The 18,254-nt window shown below is 47.7% G+C and overlaps 1 protein-coding gene across 1 annotated transcript; it reads left to right on the top strand.

The window, feature by feature from the left end:
• Positions 1-39: 39 nt before the first annotated feature.
• EIF2B4 (eukaryotic translation initiation factor 2B subunit delta) lies at positions 40-18,254 on the top strand. Its single transcript, XM_060754818.2, has 12 exons — positions 40-134; positions 228-390; positions 1,487-1,741; positions 1,847-1,935; positions 2,961-3,052; positions 6,689-6,803; positions 8,030-8,106; positions 8,237-8,339; positions 9,657-9,784; positions 15,024-15,201; positions 17,551-17,731; positions 18,004-18,254. Exons 1-12 carry the CDS (start codon positions 102-104, stop codon positions 18,201-18,203), a joined length of 1,614 nt encoding a protein of 537 aa, XP_060610801.2. The 5' UTR covers positions 40-101; the 3' UTR covers positions 18,204-18,254.

Genomic DNA, 18,254 nt, shown 5'->3' with positions numbered 1-18,254 from the left:
GGGCGTGGCTTGGAAATAGGGCCATTCCATTGGAGGCTGGGATCGAGGAGGCGTGGCTTCGCACTCCGTCCTGCAGGGGGCGCTGTTTTGCTAGAGGCGCCATGGCGGAGCAGCGAGGCGGAAGCGGCGTGCAGGTGAGCCCGGGAAAAACACGACTAGGCCGCGAATGGTAATCTAGTCATGTTTCTGAGGGTGACTGATTGGGAACTCCTCCTCCTCCCCCGCAGGCGGACCCGGCCCCGCTCTCCCGCGAGGAGAAGCTCCAGCTGCGGAAGGAGAAGAAGCAGCAGAAGAAGAAGGAGCAGCAGCGCCGACAGAAGCAGGAGGGAGAGGGAGAGGGGCAAGCCGCGCATGCGCAGGAGCCCGGAGCCCAAGCCAGGAGCCCCCCAGGTCAGCGGAAGGGAAGCCAATCTTGGGTACTCTACCGGAAGTGGAATTCTTGGACAGTCCCAGGCCTATTTGGGCCCTCAATCCTTCTGGATGTTTTGGACTCCAACTCCCAGCATTCCTCACAGCCTCAGGCCCCTTCCTTTTCCCCCTCAGCCGCTTAAGCTCTGGGGCATGTATGTGTACTATGTAATCTAAAGGGCAAATATAACTATTCTATGAGGCAAATATGTGCTAAGGATGGCTTGTCTCTTCTTAAGGTGAAAAGCACATCATAGTTTTAAATGGATGAGGAGTCAACTAGTTTCCCTTGTAATGGGCAGTAAGAGCACCTAAGCCAGAGGTCCTCAAACTAAGGCCCAGGGGCCAAATACGGCCCTCCAAGGTCATTTACCCGGCCCTTGCTTAGGGTCAACCTAAGTCTGAAATGACTTGAGAGCACACAACAACAACAACAATCCTATCTCATCAGCCAAAAGCAGGCCCACACTTCCCACTGAAATAGTTTATATTTGTTAAAATTGTTCTTCATTTTAATTATTGTATTGTTTTAAGTAGTTTTTTGCACTACAAATAAGATATTTTCAGTGTGTAGAGGAATTCGTTCCTGTTTTTTTGCAAATTATAACCTGGCCCTCCGGTTTGAGGGACTGTGACCTGGCCCTCTGTTTAAAAAGTTTGAGGACCCCTGACCTAGAGCTTCGGAGAGCTCCTGTTCAACATCTCAAAGCTCCCTGCTTGGGCAGTGATGGCACGATCATCAGCATAGATGAAACTTTCTGTCCTTTTTGGCAGTGGCTGGTCATTTGTGTAAATCTTGAACATGGATGGAGCAAGCACGCTCCCCCGAGGCAGGCCGTACTTCTCTTTCCGCCATCCTCTTCTCTGGCCCTGGAAGTCAACAAAGGAGGAGCTTGTTAACATCGTGGCACCCCTTCATGTGATTCTGCAGATTAAACTATTGTACTTTAAGCTCCCCATTTCTAGTGTCTGGTTCGAAATAGATACTAGAGATTTGGGCTCTGAGCCTTAGCACCCGGGCCCCCTCCCGCTGACCTGCTTCTTTCCTCCCTCCCTCCCTCCCTCCCTTGTGGTGCAGGTCCCAAGGATGAGCAGAGCGGGGCCAGGCCTCCCGGCGAAGACCCTCCTGGGGGCAAGAGCAAGGCGGAGCTGCGGGCCGAGCGCCGGGCCAAGCAGGAGGCGGAGCGGGCCCTGAAGCAGGCCAGGAAGCAGGCAGAGGGCCCCGGGGCCCCCCTCCCGCAGTCACAACAACAGCAGACCCAGCCCCAGAGCCCCTCCACGGGAGCCTCGGCCCCCAAGCCTCTGCGCCCGGCCACCGGAGAGGCCCAAACAGGTCAGGAGGAGAGGGAGGGGGAGTTTGGGGCTCTTGGTAGCCATGGCAGGGGGGCTTCTGGCCCTTTTCTCCATGACCACATCCACTCCTTTGCTTCTCCCACAGCTCCAGTGGTCAAGCGGGTCCCGGAGCATGTGCAGGCCGATGACCCCGCAGCCCAGAGGAGGCTGGCCAAGAAGCTGGAGCGCCAACAGGTCGGTGGCATGAGGGTCAAGCAGGGAGGGGAGGGGTCACACAAGGAGTCCTGGCTTTGCAGCTTTGGGTTGGAGGGCAGCCCATGAAAAGAGCCTCTGAGCCTGTGCAGAGGGTCACTCCTTCACAGCTTTGGGAAGCATTATTATTATTATTATTTCTTGCATTTATGACTATATTTATTTATTTATCATGTCAGGAGCAAACCAAACAGTTGTATTGCATTTTTTAACAAACAAACAAACAAAACACAACGTTTGCAAGCTTGGTAGTTGATTAAATGTCCTTTGACCAGTATCTGGCCACTTGGAGTGCCTCTTCGAGTGCATTTATGACTTATTGAGACTTAAAGTGGCTCATGACATCATTTTATTTATTTATTTATGCTTTTATGCTTTTATGGTTTTAAATTGTATATCGTTGATTGATTCTTATCCTTGTTGTAAACCGCGTTGAGTCGCCTGTTGGGCTGAGAAACTGCGGTATACAAGTAAAGTAAATAAATAAATAAATATTTATTTATTTACTGCATTTCTATGCCGTCTTTCTCAGCCCGGGGGCAACTCAAGGCGGCTTACACTGGCACAATTTGATGCCACAACAATCATTAAAAAAATTATAAACATTTAAACACACATTATAAAAATCATATAAAAAGCATTTTAAAACATTTGTATTAACAACAACATCAAAAGGAAGAATTTTCTAATGGTGAGAGAGAGAGCCGTTCAACAGTGGAACTCTCTGCCCCGGAGTGTGGTGGAGGCTCCTTCTTTGGAGGCTTTTAAACAGGCACTGGATGGCTATCTGTCGGGGGTGCTTTGAATGTGATTTTCCTGTTTCTTGGCAGAATAGGGTTGGACTGGATGGCCCATGAGGTCTCTTCCAATTCTAGGATTTTATGAATACTTTATTTAAACCCTGCCCTATCTCCCTGGGTCATCTACTCCTGCCTGGTCTTTTTGGAGAGAAACGATGCTCAGGGGTGCGCTCTTCATGTTCCTTTCCCTCTCGGTTCCCTCTTCAGGTGCCTCTGCGGCCAGATTACGGCACCAAAGTCAGCCTCTTCTCCCACTTGCACCAGTACAGCCGGAAGGAGCTCCTGACGCAGCAGATGAGGTGGGTGCCCTTTGCCATCACAAGGGGAAAGTATTGTTATGTATTCACATGTTTTATGTCATTATGATGTTGTTGTTATTGTTCGCCTTTTCGGTTTGCGTTTTCGGTTTTTCTTTATTGTAATTGTTGTTCGGGCTTGGCCTCATGTAAGCCGCTCCGAGTCATAGAATCATAGAATCAAAGAGTTGGAAGAGACCTCCTGGGCCATCCAGTCCAACCCCATTCTGCCAAGAAGCAGGAATATTGCATTCAAAGCACCCCTGACAGATGGCCATCCAGCCTCTGTTCAAAACCTTCCAAAGAAGGAGCCTCCACCACACTCCAAGGCAGAGAGTTCCACTGCTGAACAGCTCTCACAGTCAGGAAGTTCTTCCTCATGTTCAGATGGAATCTCCTCCCTTGTAGTTTGAAGCCATTGTTCCCTTGCGTCCTAGTCTCCAAGGAAGCAGAGAACAAGCTGGCTCCCTCCTCCTCCCTGTGGCTTCCTCTCACATATTTATACATGGCTATCATATCTCCTCTCAGCCTTCTCTTCTTCAGGCTAAACATGCCCAGCTCCTTAAGCCGCTCCTCATAGGGCTTGTTCTCCAGACCCTTCATTCATTTTAGTCGCTCTCCTCTGGACACATTCCAGCTTGTCAATATCTCTCTTGAATTGAGTCCCCATTGGGGAGTTGGTGGCAGGGTATAAATAAAGATTATTATTATTATTATTATTATTGGGTTCCACACTGGGCTCCGTGTGTGTGTGACTTGATCACTGCTCCCTTGGCCGGCCCTCTCTGGCAGCAGGTGACACACCGGTCAGGGAAGCCTTGCCCTTGGTGCTGGAGGCACCTAACAAGCTGGTACATGTAAACGAGTCATGAGCTAATTAACTCGCTTTAACAACTGTGTTGTCTGGGAAGCTTTGGGCACCTGGCTGACGTGGCTTTGCAGATCTGGCACGAACAGGCACACCTCTTGAGTCTTATTATGACTGCTTTCCCATGGGCTGAACATTCTTTTCAGTGTAGTGTATTGCTCTGGCTTGAACACTGGGCTGCTGCTCTGCAGAACAGAGTTGACATAGGGTCTGGAGAACAAGCCCTATGAGGAGCGGCTTAGGGAACTGGGCATGTTTAGCTTGAAGAAGAGAAGGCTGAGAGGAGATATGATAGCCATGTATAAATATGTGAGAGGAAGCCACAGGGAGGAGGAGGAGGGAGCAAGCTTGTTTTCTGCTTCCCTGGAGACTAGGACGCAATGGAACAATGGCTTCAAACTACAAGAGAGGAGATTCCATCTGAACATGAGGAAGAACTTCCTGACTGGGAGAGCCGTTCAGCAGTGGAACTCTCTGCCCCGGAGTGTGGTGGAGGCTCCTTCTTTGGAAGCTTTTAAGCAGAGGCTGGATGGCCATCTGTCAGGGGTGATTTGAATGCAATATTCCTGCTTCTTGGCAGAATGGGGTTGGACTGGATGGCCCATGAGGTCTCTTCCAACTCTTTGATTCTATGATTCTATGACAAGCTCACTTGGGCAAGTCATACTCAGAGGAGGCCAATGGCAAACCCTCCCAGAGCCAATCTTGCCCTGAAAATATGTGGCTGCCAGGACGTCTGGTAAAGTTATGACACAGCCGCAACATAGATGTCTGTCTTGTCTGTTGAGAGGGTTTGGTTGTACCTGCCTTCCTTCCTGGCAGAAGGGGGCTGGACTATGTGGCCTCTGGGGGACTCTTGATTCCTTTCGACACTGGCTCTTCTTCTCATCAGGGAAGGAGGCATCACATTATTTTGTATTATCCTCGGTCTTGAGACCCTCTGATCAAGGTCAGGATTTTAAGAATTTTAGTACATAAATGGAATGCAAGGCCTTTCTTTACTCACTAGTTACCGTTTAGTTGTTTCGATGGCATAAGCAAGTTCAAAAGAGGGGACCACAAAGGGGTCGGGGTCAGCCTGTGCCTCAAGCTGCTAGCGAGGATTCAGGGGATGAGTTGCCTCTGGAGACTTTTTAGAACCACGAGCAGGAGGGAATTCCGGACCCCAATCTGGATATAGACAGACCCCCGGCTCACCTGAGTCACCAAAAAAGTAGCGGCAACAGAGCCTAAGGTTTTCCTTAAAGCAGTGGTTCTCAACCTGTGGGTCCCCGGGTGTTTTGGCCTACAAATCCCAGAAATCCCGCCCAGTGTACCAGCTGTTATGATTTCTGGCTTTGAAGGCCAAAATACCTGGGGACCCACAGGTTGAGAACCATTACCTTAAAGGAAAGGCGTAGAAGGGTGGGGATTTAGCACCAGCAACTATAAGATCTGTCAACCTAAAGGTTGCAAGTTCGAAACCCCGGGTCGGCATGAGCTGCCGACTGTCAGCCCTGCTCACTGTTTACCTAAGCAGCCAAAAACAGCTTTAGATGTAATTAGAGAAATTAGGTACCGCTAAAAGTGGGGGAGGTGTTTTATGACGCCATAAAGAAAGAAGATCAGAAAATGCCTGGTGACCAAAAGGAAGGAGGAAGTCCTGATGGCTCTTCGTCATGGAGGATGGAGCGACAGCACCCCCTCCCCCCTGTGGTTGGACTCAAGACCAACCTTCCATGGTACCAAAACAGCTGACGCTGAGTCGAAACAGTGCACCTCCTTTCTGTTCTGCTCTGTCTGATTGTATATTGTCTATACAAAGTGGCATTGAATATTTGCTGTGTATGTGTACTGTGATCCGCCCTGAGTCCCCAGTGAGAAGGGTGGAATATAAATATAAACTGTTTTTATTTATTTACTTACTTACTTACTGTATTTGTATACCGCCTTTCTCAGCCAATTGGCGACTCAAGGCTGTTTCCAACAAATCAGTATACATAAAACATAATATAGATAAAAAACATTAAACAGTATAAGACATCACAACAGCAATAAAAGCAACATCATCAGCGTCTCATTATTCTCAAGCATTGTCCAATTCCATTCGATTTCCTATATTAGCTACTCTGTATTTGTAAACGCTTGCTCGAATAGCCATGTTTTAACTTGCCTCTGAAACGTCAAGAGGGAGGGAGCAGATCTGATTTCCCTAGGGAGGGTGTTCCATGGCCGAGGGGCCACCACTAAGAAGGCCCTGTCTCTCGTCCCCGCCAAACGTGCTTGTGATGACGCTGGGACTGAGAGCAGGGCCTCCCTAAATGATCTTAAAGTCCTCAGTGGCTCGTAATAATAGTTATTGTTATTATTATTATTATTATTTACCTGGAAGGGAGCAGCAGAAGTGCAGTCAGGATCCAGCCCATAGCTTTCTGGCTTACTATAGAGCACCAATGAAGCTATGGGCCAGTGGTGGGAGCAACCTGCATTTGTGCTGTACCCACTATTTGTCTTTCGCTGAGAATTTCCAGACCGTGGCCTCTGCTTTGGGGTATCGTTGACCTGTTTGCTCCAGCCTTGACCTGTGCATTGGAACTTTAGAATTCTCTCTCTGGATTATCCTTGGATTTGGCATAGCGGCTTTGGTGGCTATTATTCCCCATTGTGTTCCTTTATGTTGGTGTGGCTGCTGATTGACTTCTGGTCTTTGGGACACCTGACATCTGGGGTGAGCCAGCACACTCTGTACCCTGTAATCAGCCCCCCCCCCTTTTCCTCCCTCCCCTCCCCAGCATCCCTGCCTCCGCCATCCACCCGGCGGTGGTGCGCCTCGGCCTGCAGTACTCCCAGGGCACCATCAACGGCTCCAACGCCCGGTGCATCGCCCTCCTGAGGGTCTTCAAACAGGTAGGTTTTCAAGGACAGGGGATGGGGAGGGGGGGGGGTCACCAAAGTGCCTTTGACAGGAAAACAGCAGAAAATGACACTGAGCTTAGGGCCATATGCTGTTTAATGGATGAGTCTCCACAATCATTGTAATTGGTTTTAAATGTTTTTAATGCCTAATATTTATTTATATCTAGTTTCTGGATGTTGTTCTGCTTTGCATGATTTTTGTCTTGTATTTTATGTTAAACTATCTGTCCCCTGCCACGCGTTGCTGTGGCCCAGTCTGTGTATATGTGTATATGTGTGTATATATATATTTGTATATATGTATGTGTTTGTTTATTTGTGTATAATGTGGTTTTGAGCATGCGTTGTAATTTTTTTGTTTTGTTTTTGGGCTTTTTAAGTCTCTTCTGCTGATTTTTCCAGTGTTTTCTGAGTGATGGACACTCGTTGGCCTGAGAGGTGTCTTGTGTCCAAATTTGATGTCAATATGTCCGGTAGTTTTTGAGTTGTGCTAGTCTCACAAACGAACATTACATTTTTACTTATATAGATGTGCTTTGATTTATATTGTATTATGTTGTGATCCACTTTGGGCAACTACAACTCCCAAATGACTGGGTCTATTTTCCCCAAACTCCTCCAGTGTTCACATTTGTGCATATTGAGTATTTGTGCCAAGTTTGGTCCAGATCTATCCTTGTTTGAGTCCACAGTGCTCTCTGGATGTAGGTGAACTACAACTCCCAAACTCAAGGTCAACGCCCACCAAATGCTTCCAGTATTTTCTGTTGATCTTGGGAGAACTATGTGCCAAGTTTGGATCAATTCCATCATTGTTGGGATTCAGAATTCTCTTTGATTGTTGGTGAACTATAAATCCCAGCAACTACAATTCTCAAATGACAAAATCAATTGGGTATTTGTGGCCAGTTTGGTCCAGTGAATAGAAATACATCCCTGCATATCAGATATTTACATTATAATTCATAACAGTTCTGAAGTAGCAACTAACATAATTTTAGGGTTGAGTGTCACCAGAACATAAGGAACTGTATTAAGAGGTCACGGCATTAGAAAAGCGTGATATAAATAATAATAATTGTTGTTGTTGTTCAGTTTCCCAATGCTCTGTAGTCTTTTAAAGAGAGTGAAAGGGGGCCCTTGGAGCAAGCCTCCTCGTGCTAAACCAGGACTTTTCCTATGCTCCATCTCCCCCCCCCCCCAATTGTCTCCACCAGGTGATCAAGGACTACTCCACGCCCCCCAAGGAGGAGATCTCCAGGGACCTGGTGAACCGGCTGAAGCCCTACATCAGGTGGGTGGTCCTTCCACACCATCCCCACTTGGGAAACGGGGAGTGGGGAGCGGAGTGAGCCCAGTGCCGGCCTCTGAGCATGTTGGCCCTTCTCTCTCCCCCCCCCCCCCCCCCAACAAACCCCCTGTAGCTTCTTGAACCAGTGCCGGCCCCTCTCGGCCAGCATGGGCAACGCCATCAAGTTCCTCAAGAAGGAGATCTCGTCCCTTCCGGGGTCCCTGAGGGAGGAAGAGGTGAGTGAGGAAGTGGGGAAGGGGGTGCGCTGGGCCCCCTCAGTCCTGCTCAGTGGGGCCCTTGGGCTGGGAAAAGGCCATGGGTGGACATAAATGTACCTTTTCATTGCTGTCTCATCCAGTATTTTATCATTTTATGCTGTGCATTTGTGTTTTATTTTCCATTATGTTATTTTGCACTGTTTATATTACTTGATTGGTTTATTTATTTTATTGTGATGTTATTTTGTTGTTTATATTTTATTTTGCTGTAATGTATCGCTAGCCTTAGCCTCGTATAAGCCGCTCCGAGTCCCCTTTGGGGAGATGGTGGCGAGGTATAAATAAAGATTATTATTATTATTACTAGCCGTCCCCTGCCACGCGTTGCTGTGGCCCACATGGGGGTTCTGTGTGGGAGGTTCGGCCCAATTCTATCGTCGGTGGGGTTCAGAATGCTCTGCGATTGTAGGCGAACTATAAATCCCAGCAACTACAACTCCCAAGTGTCAAGATTCTATTTTCCCCAAACTCCACCAGTGTTCACATTTGGGCATATTGAGTATTCATGTAGACTTTGTAGAATCTGGTCCAGATCCATTATTGTTTGAGTCCACAGTTGTCTCTGGATGTAGGTGAACTACAACTCCAAAGCCAAAGGACACTGCCCACCAAACCCTTCCAGTATTTTCTGTTGATTATGAGAGAACTGTGTGCCAAGTTTGCCCCAATTCTGTCATTGGTGGAGTTCAGAATGCTCTTTGATTGTAGGTGAACTATAAATCCCAGCAACTACAACTCCCAAATGTCAAGATTCTATTTTCCCCAAACTCCACCAGTGTTCACATTTGGGCATATTGAGTATTCATGTAGACTTTGTAGAATTTGGTCCAGATCCATTATTGTTTGAGTCCACAGTTGTCTCTGGATGTAGGTGAACTACAACTCCAAAGCCAAAGGACACTGCCCACCAAACCCTTCCAGTATTCTCTGTTGGTCATGGGAGAATTGTGTGCCAAGTTTGGTTCAATTCCATCATTGGTGGAGTTCAGAATGCTCTTTGATTGTAAGCGAACTATAAATCCCAGCAACTACAACTCCCAAATGACAAAGTCATTTTTTTGAGTGAAGGACATACATTGGGTTGTTAGGTGTCTTGTGTCCAAATTTGGTGTCAATTCGTCCAGTGGTTTTTGAGTTCTGTGAATATCACAAACGAACATTACATTTTTATTTATATAGATTATTATTATTGTTGTTGTTGTTGTTGTTTGAATGGCCCTGTGAGGGACTGGGGGGACGGTCAAAGCCAATGCCTTTCCCATCTTGTGACGGCAGCAAAAGGCGCTTCTGCTGGAGGCCGTGGAGAAGTTCGAGCGTGAGAAGATCATCCTGGCTGCCCAGGCCATCTGCAAGTCTGCCTTTGAGAAGATCCACGACGGGGACGTCATCCTGGTCTACGGCTGGTAGGCGGCGGCATTAGAGCAGAATTCAAAACGATCTTGACAGATTAGAGAGATGGGCCAAAACTAACAAAATGAAGTTCAACAGTGACAAATGCAAGATACTCCACTTTGGCAGAAAAAATGAGATGCAAAGATACAGAATGGGGGACAAGGCCTGGCTCGAGAGCAGGACGTGTGGAAAAGATCTTGGAGTCCTCGTGGACAACAAGTTAAACATGAGCCAACAATGTGATGTGGCGGCAAAAAAAGCCAATGGGATGTTGGCCTGCATCAAGAGGAGCCTAGTGTCTAGATCTAAGGAAGTCATGCTACCCCTCTATTCTGCTTTAGTTAGACCACATCTGGAATATTGTGTCCAATTCTGGGCACCACAATTCAAGAGAGATATTGACAAGCTGGAAAGTGTCCAGAGGAGGGCGACTAAAATGATCAAGGGTCTGGAGAACAAGCCCTATGAGGAGCGGCTTAGGGAACTGGGCATGTTTAGCCTGAAGAAGAGAAGGCTGAGAGGAGATATGATAGCCATGTATAAATATGTGAGAGGAAGCCACAGGGAGGAGGAGGGAGCAAGCTTGTTTACTGCTGCCTTGGAGACTAGGACACGGAACAATGGCTTCAAACTACAAGAGAGGAGATTCCACTTGAACATTAGGAAGAACTTCCTGACTGTGAGAGCCGTTCAGCAGTGGAACTCTCTGCCCCGGAGTGTGGTGGAGGCTCCTTCCTTGGAAGCTTTTAAACAGAGGCTGGATGGCCATCTGTCAGGGGTGATTTGAATGCAATATTCCTGCTTCTTGGCAGGGGGTTGGACTGGATGGCCCATGAGGTCTCTTCCAACTCTTTGATTCTATGATTCTATGATTCTATGTGAAGGGGGCATCATCGGCCGGCTGGAGGAAAGGCCTCTCTGGGCTGCAAAGGGGAGGCAAGGAGAAGCAAGCCGGGTCCCAGGGCATTCGCAGTGGGCTGGGGCTCATGGTGGACTCTCCTTCTATCGAAACTAGTAGGGCTGGTCAGTTCGTTTCGTTAATTCGTAATTCGTTAAAAAATTCGTTAATTTTTGAATTACGAAACGATTACAAAACATTTTTTTTAACCTAGAAGTGTTTTTAAATATCGAAACGACAGGCGCCAAAAAATTTTGTATTTCCGTCCATTTCGGAAATACGTAAGATGGCCGCCTGCCGATGCTTGCTGAGAGGGGCGAGCGAGAGGGGCGAGCGAGCGGCGAGCGAGCGGCGAGCGAGAGGGGCGGAAGCACTCCCTCCTGACATTTCACCCACATCTATGGCAGGCATCCTCAGAGGTTGTGAGGTCTGTTGGAAACTAGGCAAGTGGGGTTGATATATCTGTGGAATAATGTTCAGGGTGGGAGGAAGAACTCTTGTCTGCTGGAGGCAAGCGTGAATGTTGCAGCTGGCCAGCTTGATGAGCATCGAATGGCCTTGCAGCTTCATGGTCTGGCTGCTTCCTGCCTGAATGTTGCAATTGGCCAGCTTGCTTAGCATTGCCTATTAATAATAATAGCGAGCGGCGAGCGAGAGGGGCGAGCGAGCGGCGAGCGAGAGGGGCGGAAGCACTCCCTCCTGACATTTCACCCACATCTATGGCAGGCATCCTCAGAGGTTGTGAGGTCTGTTGGAAACTAGGCAAGTGGGGTTGATATATCTGTGGAATAATGTTCAGGATGGGAGGAAGAACTCTTGTCTGCTGGAGGCAAGCGTGAATGTTGCAGCTGGCCAGCTTGATGAGCATCGAATGGCCTTGCAGCTTCATGGTCTGGCTGCTTCCTGCCTGAATGTTGCAATTGGCCAGCTCGCTTAGGATTGCCAATGCCTATTAATAATAATAGCGAGCGGCGAGCGAGAGGGGTGAGCGAGCAGCGAGCGAGAGGGGCGGAAGCACTCCCTCCTGACATTTCACCCACATCTATGGCAGGCATCCTCAGAGGTTGTGAGGTCTGTTGGAAACTAGGCAAGTGGGGTTGATATATCTGTGGAATAATGTTCAGGGTGGGAGGAAGAACTCTTGTCTGCTGGAGGCAAGCGTGAATGTTGCAGCTGGCCAGCTTGATGAGCATCGAATGGCCTTGCAGCTTCATGGTCTGGCTGCTTCCTGCCTGAATGTTGCAATTGGCCAGCTTGCTTAGGATTGCCAATGCCTATTAATAATAATAGCGAGCGGCGAGCGAGAGGGGTGAGCGAGCAGCGAGCGAGAGGGGCGGAAGCACTCCCTCCTGACATTTCACCCACATCTATGGCAGGCATCCTCAGAGGTTGTGAGGTCTGTTGGAAACTAGGCAAGTGGGGTTGATATATCTGTGGAATAATGTTCAGGGTGGGAGGAAGAACTCTTGTCTGCTGGAGGCAAGCGTGAATGTTGCAGCTGGCCAGCTTGATGAGCATCGAATGGCCTTGCAGCTTCATGGTCTGGCTGCTTCCTGCCTGAATGTTGCAATTGGCCAGCTTGCTTAGGATTGCCAATGCCTATTAATAATAATAGCGAGCGGCGAGCGAGAGGGGTGAGCGAGCAGCGAGCGAGAGGGGCGGAAGCACTCCCTCCTGACATTTCACCCACATCTATGGCAGGCATCCTCAGAGGTTGTGAGGTCTGTTGGAAACTAGGCAAGTGGGGTTGATATATCTGTGGAATAATGTTCAGGGTGGGAGGAAGAACTCTTGTCTGCTGGAGGCAAGCGTGAATGTTGCAGCTGGCCAGCTTGATGAGCATCGAATGGCCTTGCAGCTTCATGGTCTGGCTGCTTCCTGCCTGAATGTTGCAATTGGCCAGCTTGCTTAGGATTGCCAATGCCTATTAATAATAATAGCGAGCGGCGAGCGAGAGGGGTGAGCGAGCAGCGAGCGAGAGGGGCGGAAGCACTCCCTCCTGACATTTCACCCACATCTATGGCAGGCATCCTCAGAGGTTGTGAGGTCTGTTGGAAACTAGGCAAGTGGGGTTGATATATCTGTGGAATAATGTTCAGGGTGGGAGGAAGAACTCTTGTCTGCTGGAGGCAAGCGTGAATGTTGCAGCTGGCCAGCTTGATGAGCATCGAATGGCCTTGCAGCTTCATGGTCTGGCTGCTTCCTGCCTGAATGTTGCAATTGGCCAGCTTGCTTAGCATTGCCTATTAATAATAATAGCGAGCGGCGAGCGAGAGGGGCGAGCGAGCGGCGAGCGAGAGGGGCGGAAGCACTCCCTCCTGACATTTCACCCACATCTATGGCAGGCATCCTCAGAGGTTGTGAGGTCTGTTGGAAACTAGGCAAGTGGGGTTGATATATCTGTGGAATAATGTTCAGGGTGGGAGGAAAAACTCTTGTCTGCTGGAGGCAAGCGTGAATGTTGCAGCTGGCCAGCTTGATGAGCATCGAATGGCCTTGCAGCTTCATGGTCTGGCTGCTTCCTGCCTGAATGTTGCAATTGGCCAGCTTGCTTAGGATTGCCAATGCCTATTAATAATAATAGCGAGCGGCGAGCGAGAGGGGTGAGCGAGCAGCGAGCGAGAGGGGCGGAAGCACTCCCTCCTGACATTTCACCCACATCTATGGCAGGCATCCTCAGAGGTTGTGAGGTCTGTTGGAAACTAGGCAAGTGGGGTTGATATATCTGTGGAATAATGTTCAGGGTGGGAGGAAGAACTCTTGTCTGCTGGAGCGAGAGGGGCGAGCGAGCGGCGAGCGAGAGGGCCCGCCAGAGTGAGTGCCTGCCTTCCCTCCTTAATAATAATTAATAATAATTAATCCCTATTCTACTAAATTAATAATTAAATTTAAAAAATATTTAAAAAATATTGAAAAAAAAAGGGCGCCATCTTTACAAAATGTTTTGTAAATATTTACGAAATTTCGTAAATACCGAAACTTTTTTTTGGGAAAGTTTTGTAATTATTTTAAATATCGAAACAAAAAAAACCCCCAATTACAAATCGATTTTAGAAACAAATTTTTGCGTTGTTACCCAGGCCTAGAAACTAGGCATGTGCAATCCATGGTTCTAAAGTACTTACAAAACTAAAGTTCTGGTGGTGAAAACTAGGGGGCGCTGCTGCTTTGCTTCTACAGTGTTGCTCGTTCTGGTGGTGAAAATTTCAGAACTCTAACAAAACATGGAAGGCACTGCAGACTACTTCAGCCAGAGAAGTCAGCCATAGCAGAGCACCTGATGAACCAGCCTGGACACAGCATATTATTTGAGAACACAGAAATACTGGACCACACCAACAACCACCATGTCGGACTACACAGAGAAGCCCTTGAAATACACAAGCATGTGGACAATTTCAACAGAAAGGAAGAGACCATGAAAATGAACAAAATCTGGCTGCCAGTATTAAAAAAAACTCTAAAATTGCAACACAAAACAACAGAGAGGAAGCAGGCAGGGACATCTAATCACCTCTCAAGATAAGTTTGCCCCAGGCACAGTCAGGCCATTGTATGCTAATCAAGGTGGTCAGTTGAAACATTCACACCTGGTATTGTTGAAGGCTTTCATGGCTGGAATCACTAGGTTCTTGTGGGTTTTTTCGGGCTATAGAGCCATGTTCTAGAGGCATTTCTCCTGACGTTTCGCCTGCATCTATGGCAAGCATCCTCAGAGGTAGTGAGGTCTGTTGGAAAAAGGAAAATGGGTTTATATATCTGTGGAATGGCTGGGGTGGGGCAAGGAGCTCTTCCCTGCTGCAGTTAGGTGTGAATGTTTAGCTGATCACCTTCAATATTCACACCTGGCTCCAGCAGACAAGAGTCCTTTGTCCCACCCTGGTCATTCCACAGATATATAAACCCATTTTCCTAGTTCCAACAGACCTCACTACCTCTGAGGATGCTTGCCATAGATGCAGGCGAAACGTCAGGAGAGAATGCCTCTAGAACATGGCCATATAGCCCGAAAACACCTACAACAACACAGTGATTCCGGCCACGAAAGCCTTCGACAATACACTTTCCAAATTTCATTATAAACGGCAGTTCCTAATTGTTCTGTCATGAAAATCATCAATAATGAAATAATAATGAAATTTGGAAAGTTTTGTTAGAGTTCTGAAATTTTCACCACCAGAACTTTAGTTTTGTAAGTACTTTAGAACCATTTAGAGCCATGGATTGTACATGCCTACTAGAAACTCTTCAGCAGAGGTCTGGCATAAACGGGTTGGGCTAAATGGCCTTACGGGTACTCCTTCTAACTGTGTTTCTGTGACCCTTCTCCAATGGGTCCCTCTCCCCTGCAGCTCCTCCCTGGTGAGCCGGACGCTGAGCCACGCATGGGCCGAGGGCCGGGCCTTCCGTGTGGTGGTGGTGGACAGCCGGCCGCGGCTGGAGGGGCGGGAGACGCTGCGCCGCCTGGTCCGGCAGGGGGTCCGCTGCAGCTACGTCCTCATCAACGCCATCTCCTACGTCTTGCCTGAGGTGCGGGCCGGGCAATGGAGGGGGGGGGGGTTGGGATGGTGGTCAGCTGTCCTCTTCCAATCGCCACCCCTTTCAGCCTGAGAATTTTTTACGTTGCCCTAGAAATCAAGCATTTACTGGGAACCAATCAGCACTGCCAAGGCTTGCTAAACAGGCTGAATTTCCTTTTTTATGAAGTACAGCTGAAGCATTGTAAACGCTGCACAACCAAATAGTGTAAATGTCTAAAACAGGCACTAGGGAGCCTTCAGGAAACCTTTTGGGACCCCTACATGGAGCTAAAGGGACCCCATTTTGCATTGGGACCCACAGTTTAGGAAGCAGTGTTGCAGTAGGAGAGAAAATAGGTGAGGTTTAAAAAAAGAGGTAAAAACTTACATTTATTGTAGTAGGCAATAAATCCCAGGGAGAAGAGTAGATGAAAGTGACTTAAGTGAAAGGCATTCTGAGGCTCTCTTCTCAAACAGAGCGCCTTAATACTAATTATTATTATTATTATTATTATTATTATTATTATTATTATTTATACTTCACTTTATCTCTCCTGCAAGAGACTCAAAGTGGCTTAACGTAAAAGCATCCGCATATATATATATATATATATATATATATATATACACACACACACACACACACACACACACACTCAACCTTCGGGGTGAGAGGGGCAGCATATAAATGTCGTAAATAAATAAATATTTATACCCTGCATTGTTGTTGTTGTTCATTCGTTCAGTCGTCTCCGACTCTTCGTGACCTCATGGACCAGCCCACGCCAGAGCTCCCTGTCGGCCGTCACCACCCCCAATACCCTGCATTATCTCTCCCAAAATGGACTCAAAGCAGCTGAACATAAAATCATCAGCATACTAATATATATATTGATTTATATATATTATATTTATTTATACCCTTCTTTATCTCTCCCAAAATGGACTCAAAGCCGCTGAACATAAAAGCATCAGCATACTAATAAATATATGTGTGTGTATATATAATATTTATTTATACCCTTCTTTATACCCTTTATGGACTCAAAACAGCTTAACATAAAAGCATCAGCATACTAATATATCTATCTGTCTGTCTGTCTGTCTATCTATCTATCTATCTATCTATCTATAATTATAATTATTTTTATCCTGCTTTATCTCTCCCAAAATGGACCCAAAGCAGCTGAACATAAAAGCACCAGCATACTAATAAATATATATGTGTGTGTATATATAATATTTATTTATACCCCAAAATGGACTCAAAACAGCTTAACATAAAAGCATCAGCATACTAATATATCTGTCTGTCTGTCTGTCTATCTATCTATCTATCTATCTATCTATCTATCTATAATTGTAATTATAATTATTTTTACCCTGCTTTATCTCTCCCAAAATGGACCCAAAGCAGCTGAACATAAAAGCACCAGCATACTAACATATATGTATATATATTCTCAACCTTCGAGGTGAGAAGGGCGGCATATAAATGTCGTAAATAAATAAATAAATAAATATTTATACCCTGCATTATCTCTCCCGAAATGGACCCAAAGCACCAGCATACTGATATATGTATGTGTGTGTGTGTGTATACATATATATTTATACCCTATATTTATATATTATTATTATATCTATTTATACCCTTCTTTGCCTCTCAGAAAATGGACTCAAAGCAGCTTAATATAAAAGCACCACCAGCATACTAATATATATGCATATATATTCTCAACCTTTGGGGTGAGAAGGGCAGCATATAAATGTCATAAATAAATAAATATTTATACCCTTCTTTATCTCTCCCAAAATGGACTCAAAGAAGCTTAACATAAAAGCATCAGCATGCATACAATTTAAAATATGCAAGTATGCAAACACCAAAACAGGATTGAATGGAAACAGTATTTTAAAATTCCCAGTTAAAAACCATTACAGCTTCTCCCTGTAGGCAGGAGTGGCAGAGATGTAGGAAGCAGCAGAGGTTTTTATTTTATTTTTATTTTTTTGTCGTATCAGGAGCGATTTGAGAAACTGCAAGTCGCTACTGGTGTGAGAGAATTGGCCGTCTGCAAGGACGTTGCCCAGGGGACATTGCCCAGATGATTTGATGTTTTTATCATCCTTGTGGGAGGCTTCTCTCATGTCTCCGCATGAGGAGCTGGAGCTGACAGAGGGAGCTCATCCGCCTCTCCCCAGATTCGAACCTGCGACCTGTCGGTCTTCAGTCCTGCCGGCACAGGGGTTGAACCCACTGCGCCACCGGGGGCTCCAGCAGCAGGGGTGAAACCAGGCCAGCCCCGAATTCCTCTCTGTACACAAGGCCCAACCCCGCTTCCTCCCTCGCTTGCAGGTCTCCAAGGTGCTTCTGGGGGCGCACGCGCTGCTGGCCAACGGCTCCGTGATGTCGCGGATGGGCACCTCCCAGATCGCCCTGCTCTCCAAGGCCCACAACGTCCCGGTCCTGGTCTGCTGCGAGACCTACAAGTTCTGCGACCGCGTCCAGACCGACTCCTTCGTCTCCAACGAACTCGGTAGGCTGCAGGGAGGGCCGGAAAGGGTGGTACTTCACACAGGGAACCCCTCCCAGGGTTAGGGACATATTGGCTCATTGCACAACATCCCTGCGAGGTGGGGGCCATGAGGGGCTCTTTTTGAGGCTCCCCTTTGGGTTGCCCAATGGCTGGCCAGGTTGAGACCTCCAAGGAGGAGTGGGGTCTTCTGGCTAATGTGCCCAAGGGTCGAGGTGGGGCCACACAATGCCATGTTGTCCTGGTCGGCCAAACTGACCCCTGCCCCTCCGCAGACGACCCCGATGACCTGATTGAGACGCCCCGAGGGAGGGGCCCGCTGTGCGGCTGGAAGGAGAGCCCCGCCCTGCGCCTCCTGAACCTGGTCTACGACGTGACTCCGCTGGAGCTGGTGGACCTGGTCATCACCGACCTGGGGGTCATCCCCTGCACCTCCGTCCCGGTCGTGCTGCGCGTCAAGAACGTGGAGCAGTAGTCAGGTGGGGGGGGGGGGGGAGGGGAATAAACATGCCTTTACTCACCACCA

Source organism: Anolis sagrei, chromosome 1, assembly GCF_037176765.1.
Source record: "Anolis sagrei isolate rAnoSag1 chromosome 1, rAnoSag1.mat, whole genome shotgun sequence".
Taxonomy (NCBI): domain Eukaryota; kingdom Metazoa; phylum Chordata; class Lepidosauria; order Squamata; family Dactyloidae; genus Anolis; species Anolis sagrei.
This window is presented reverse-complemented; position numbering and strand designations above follow the sequence as displayed.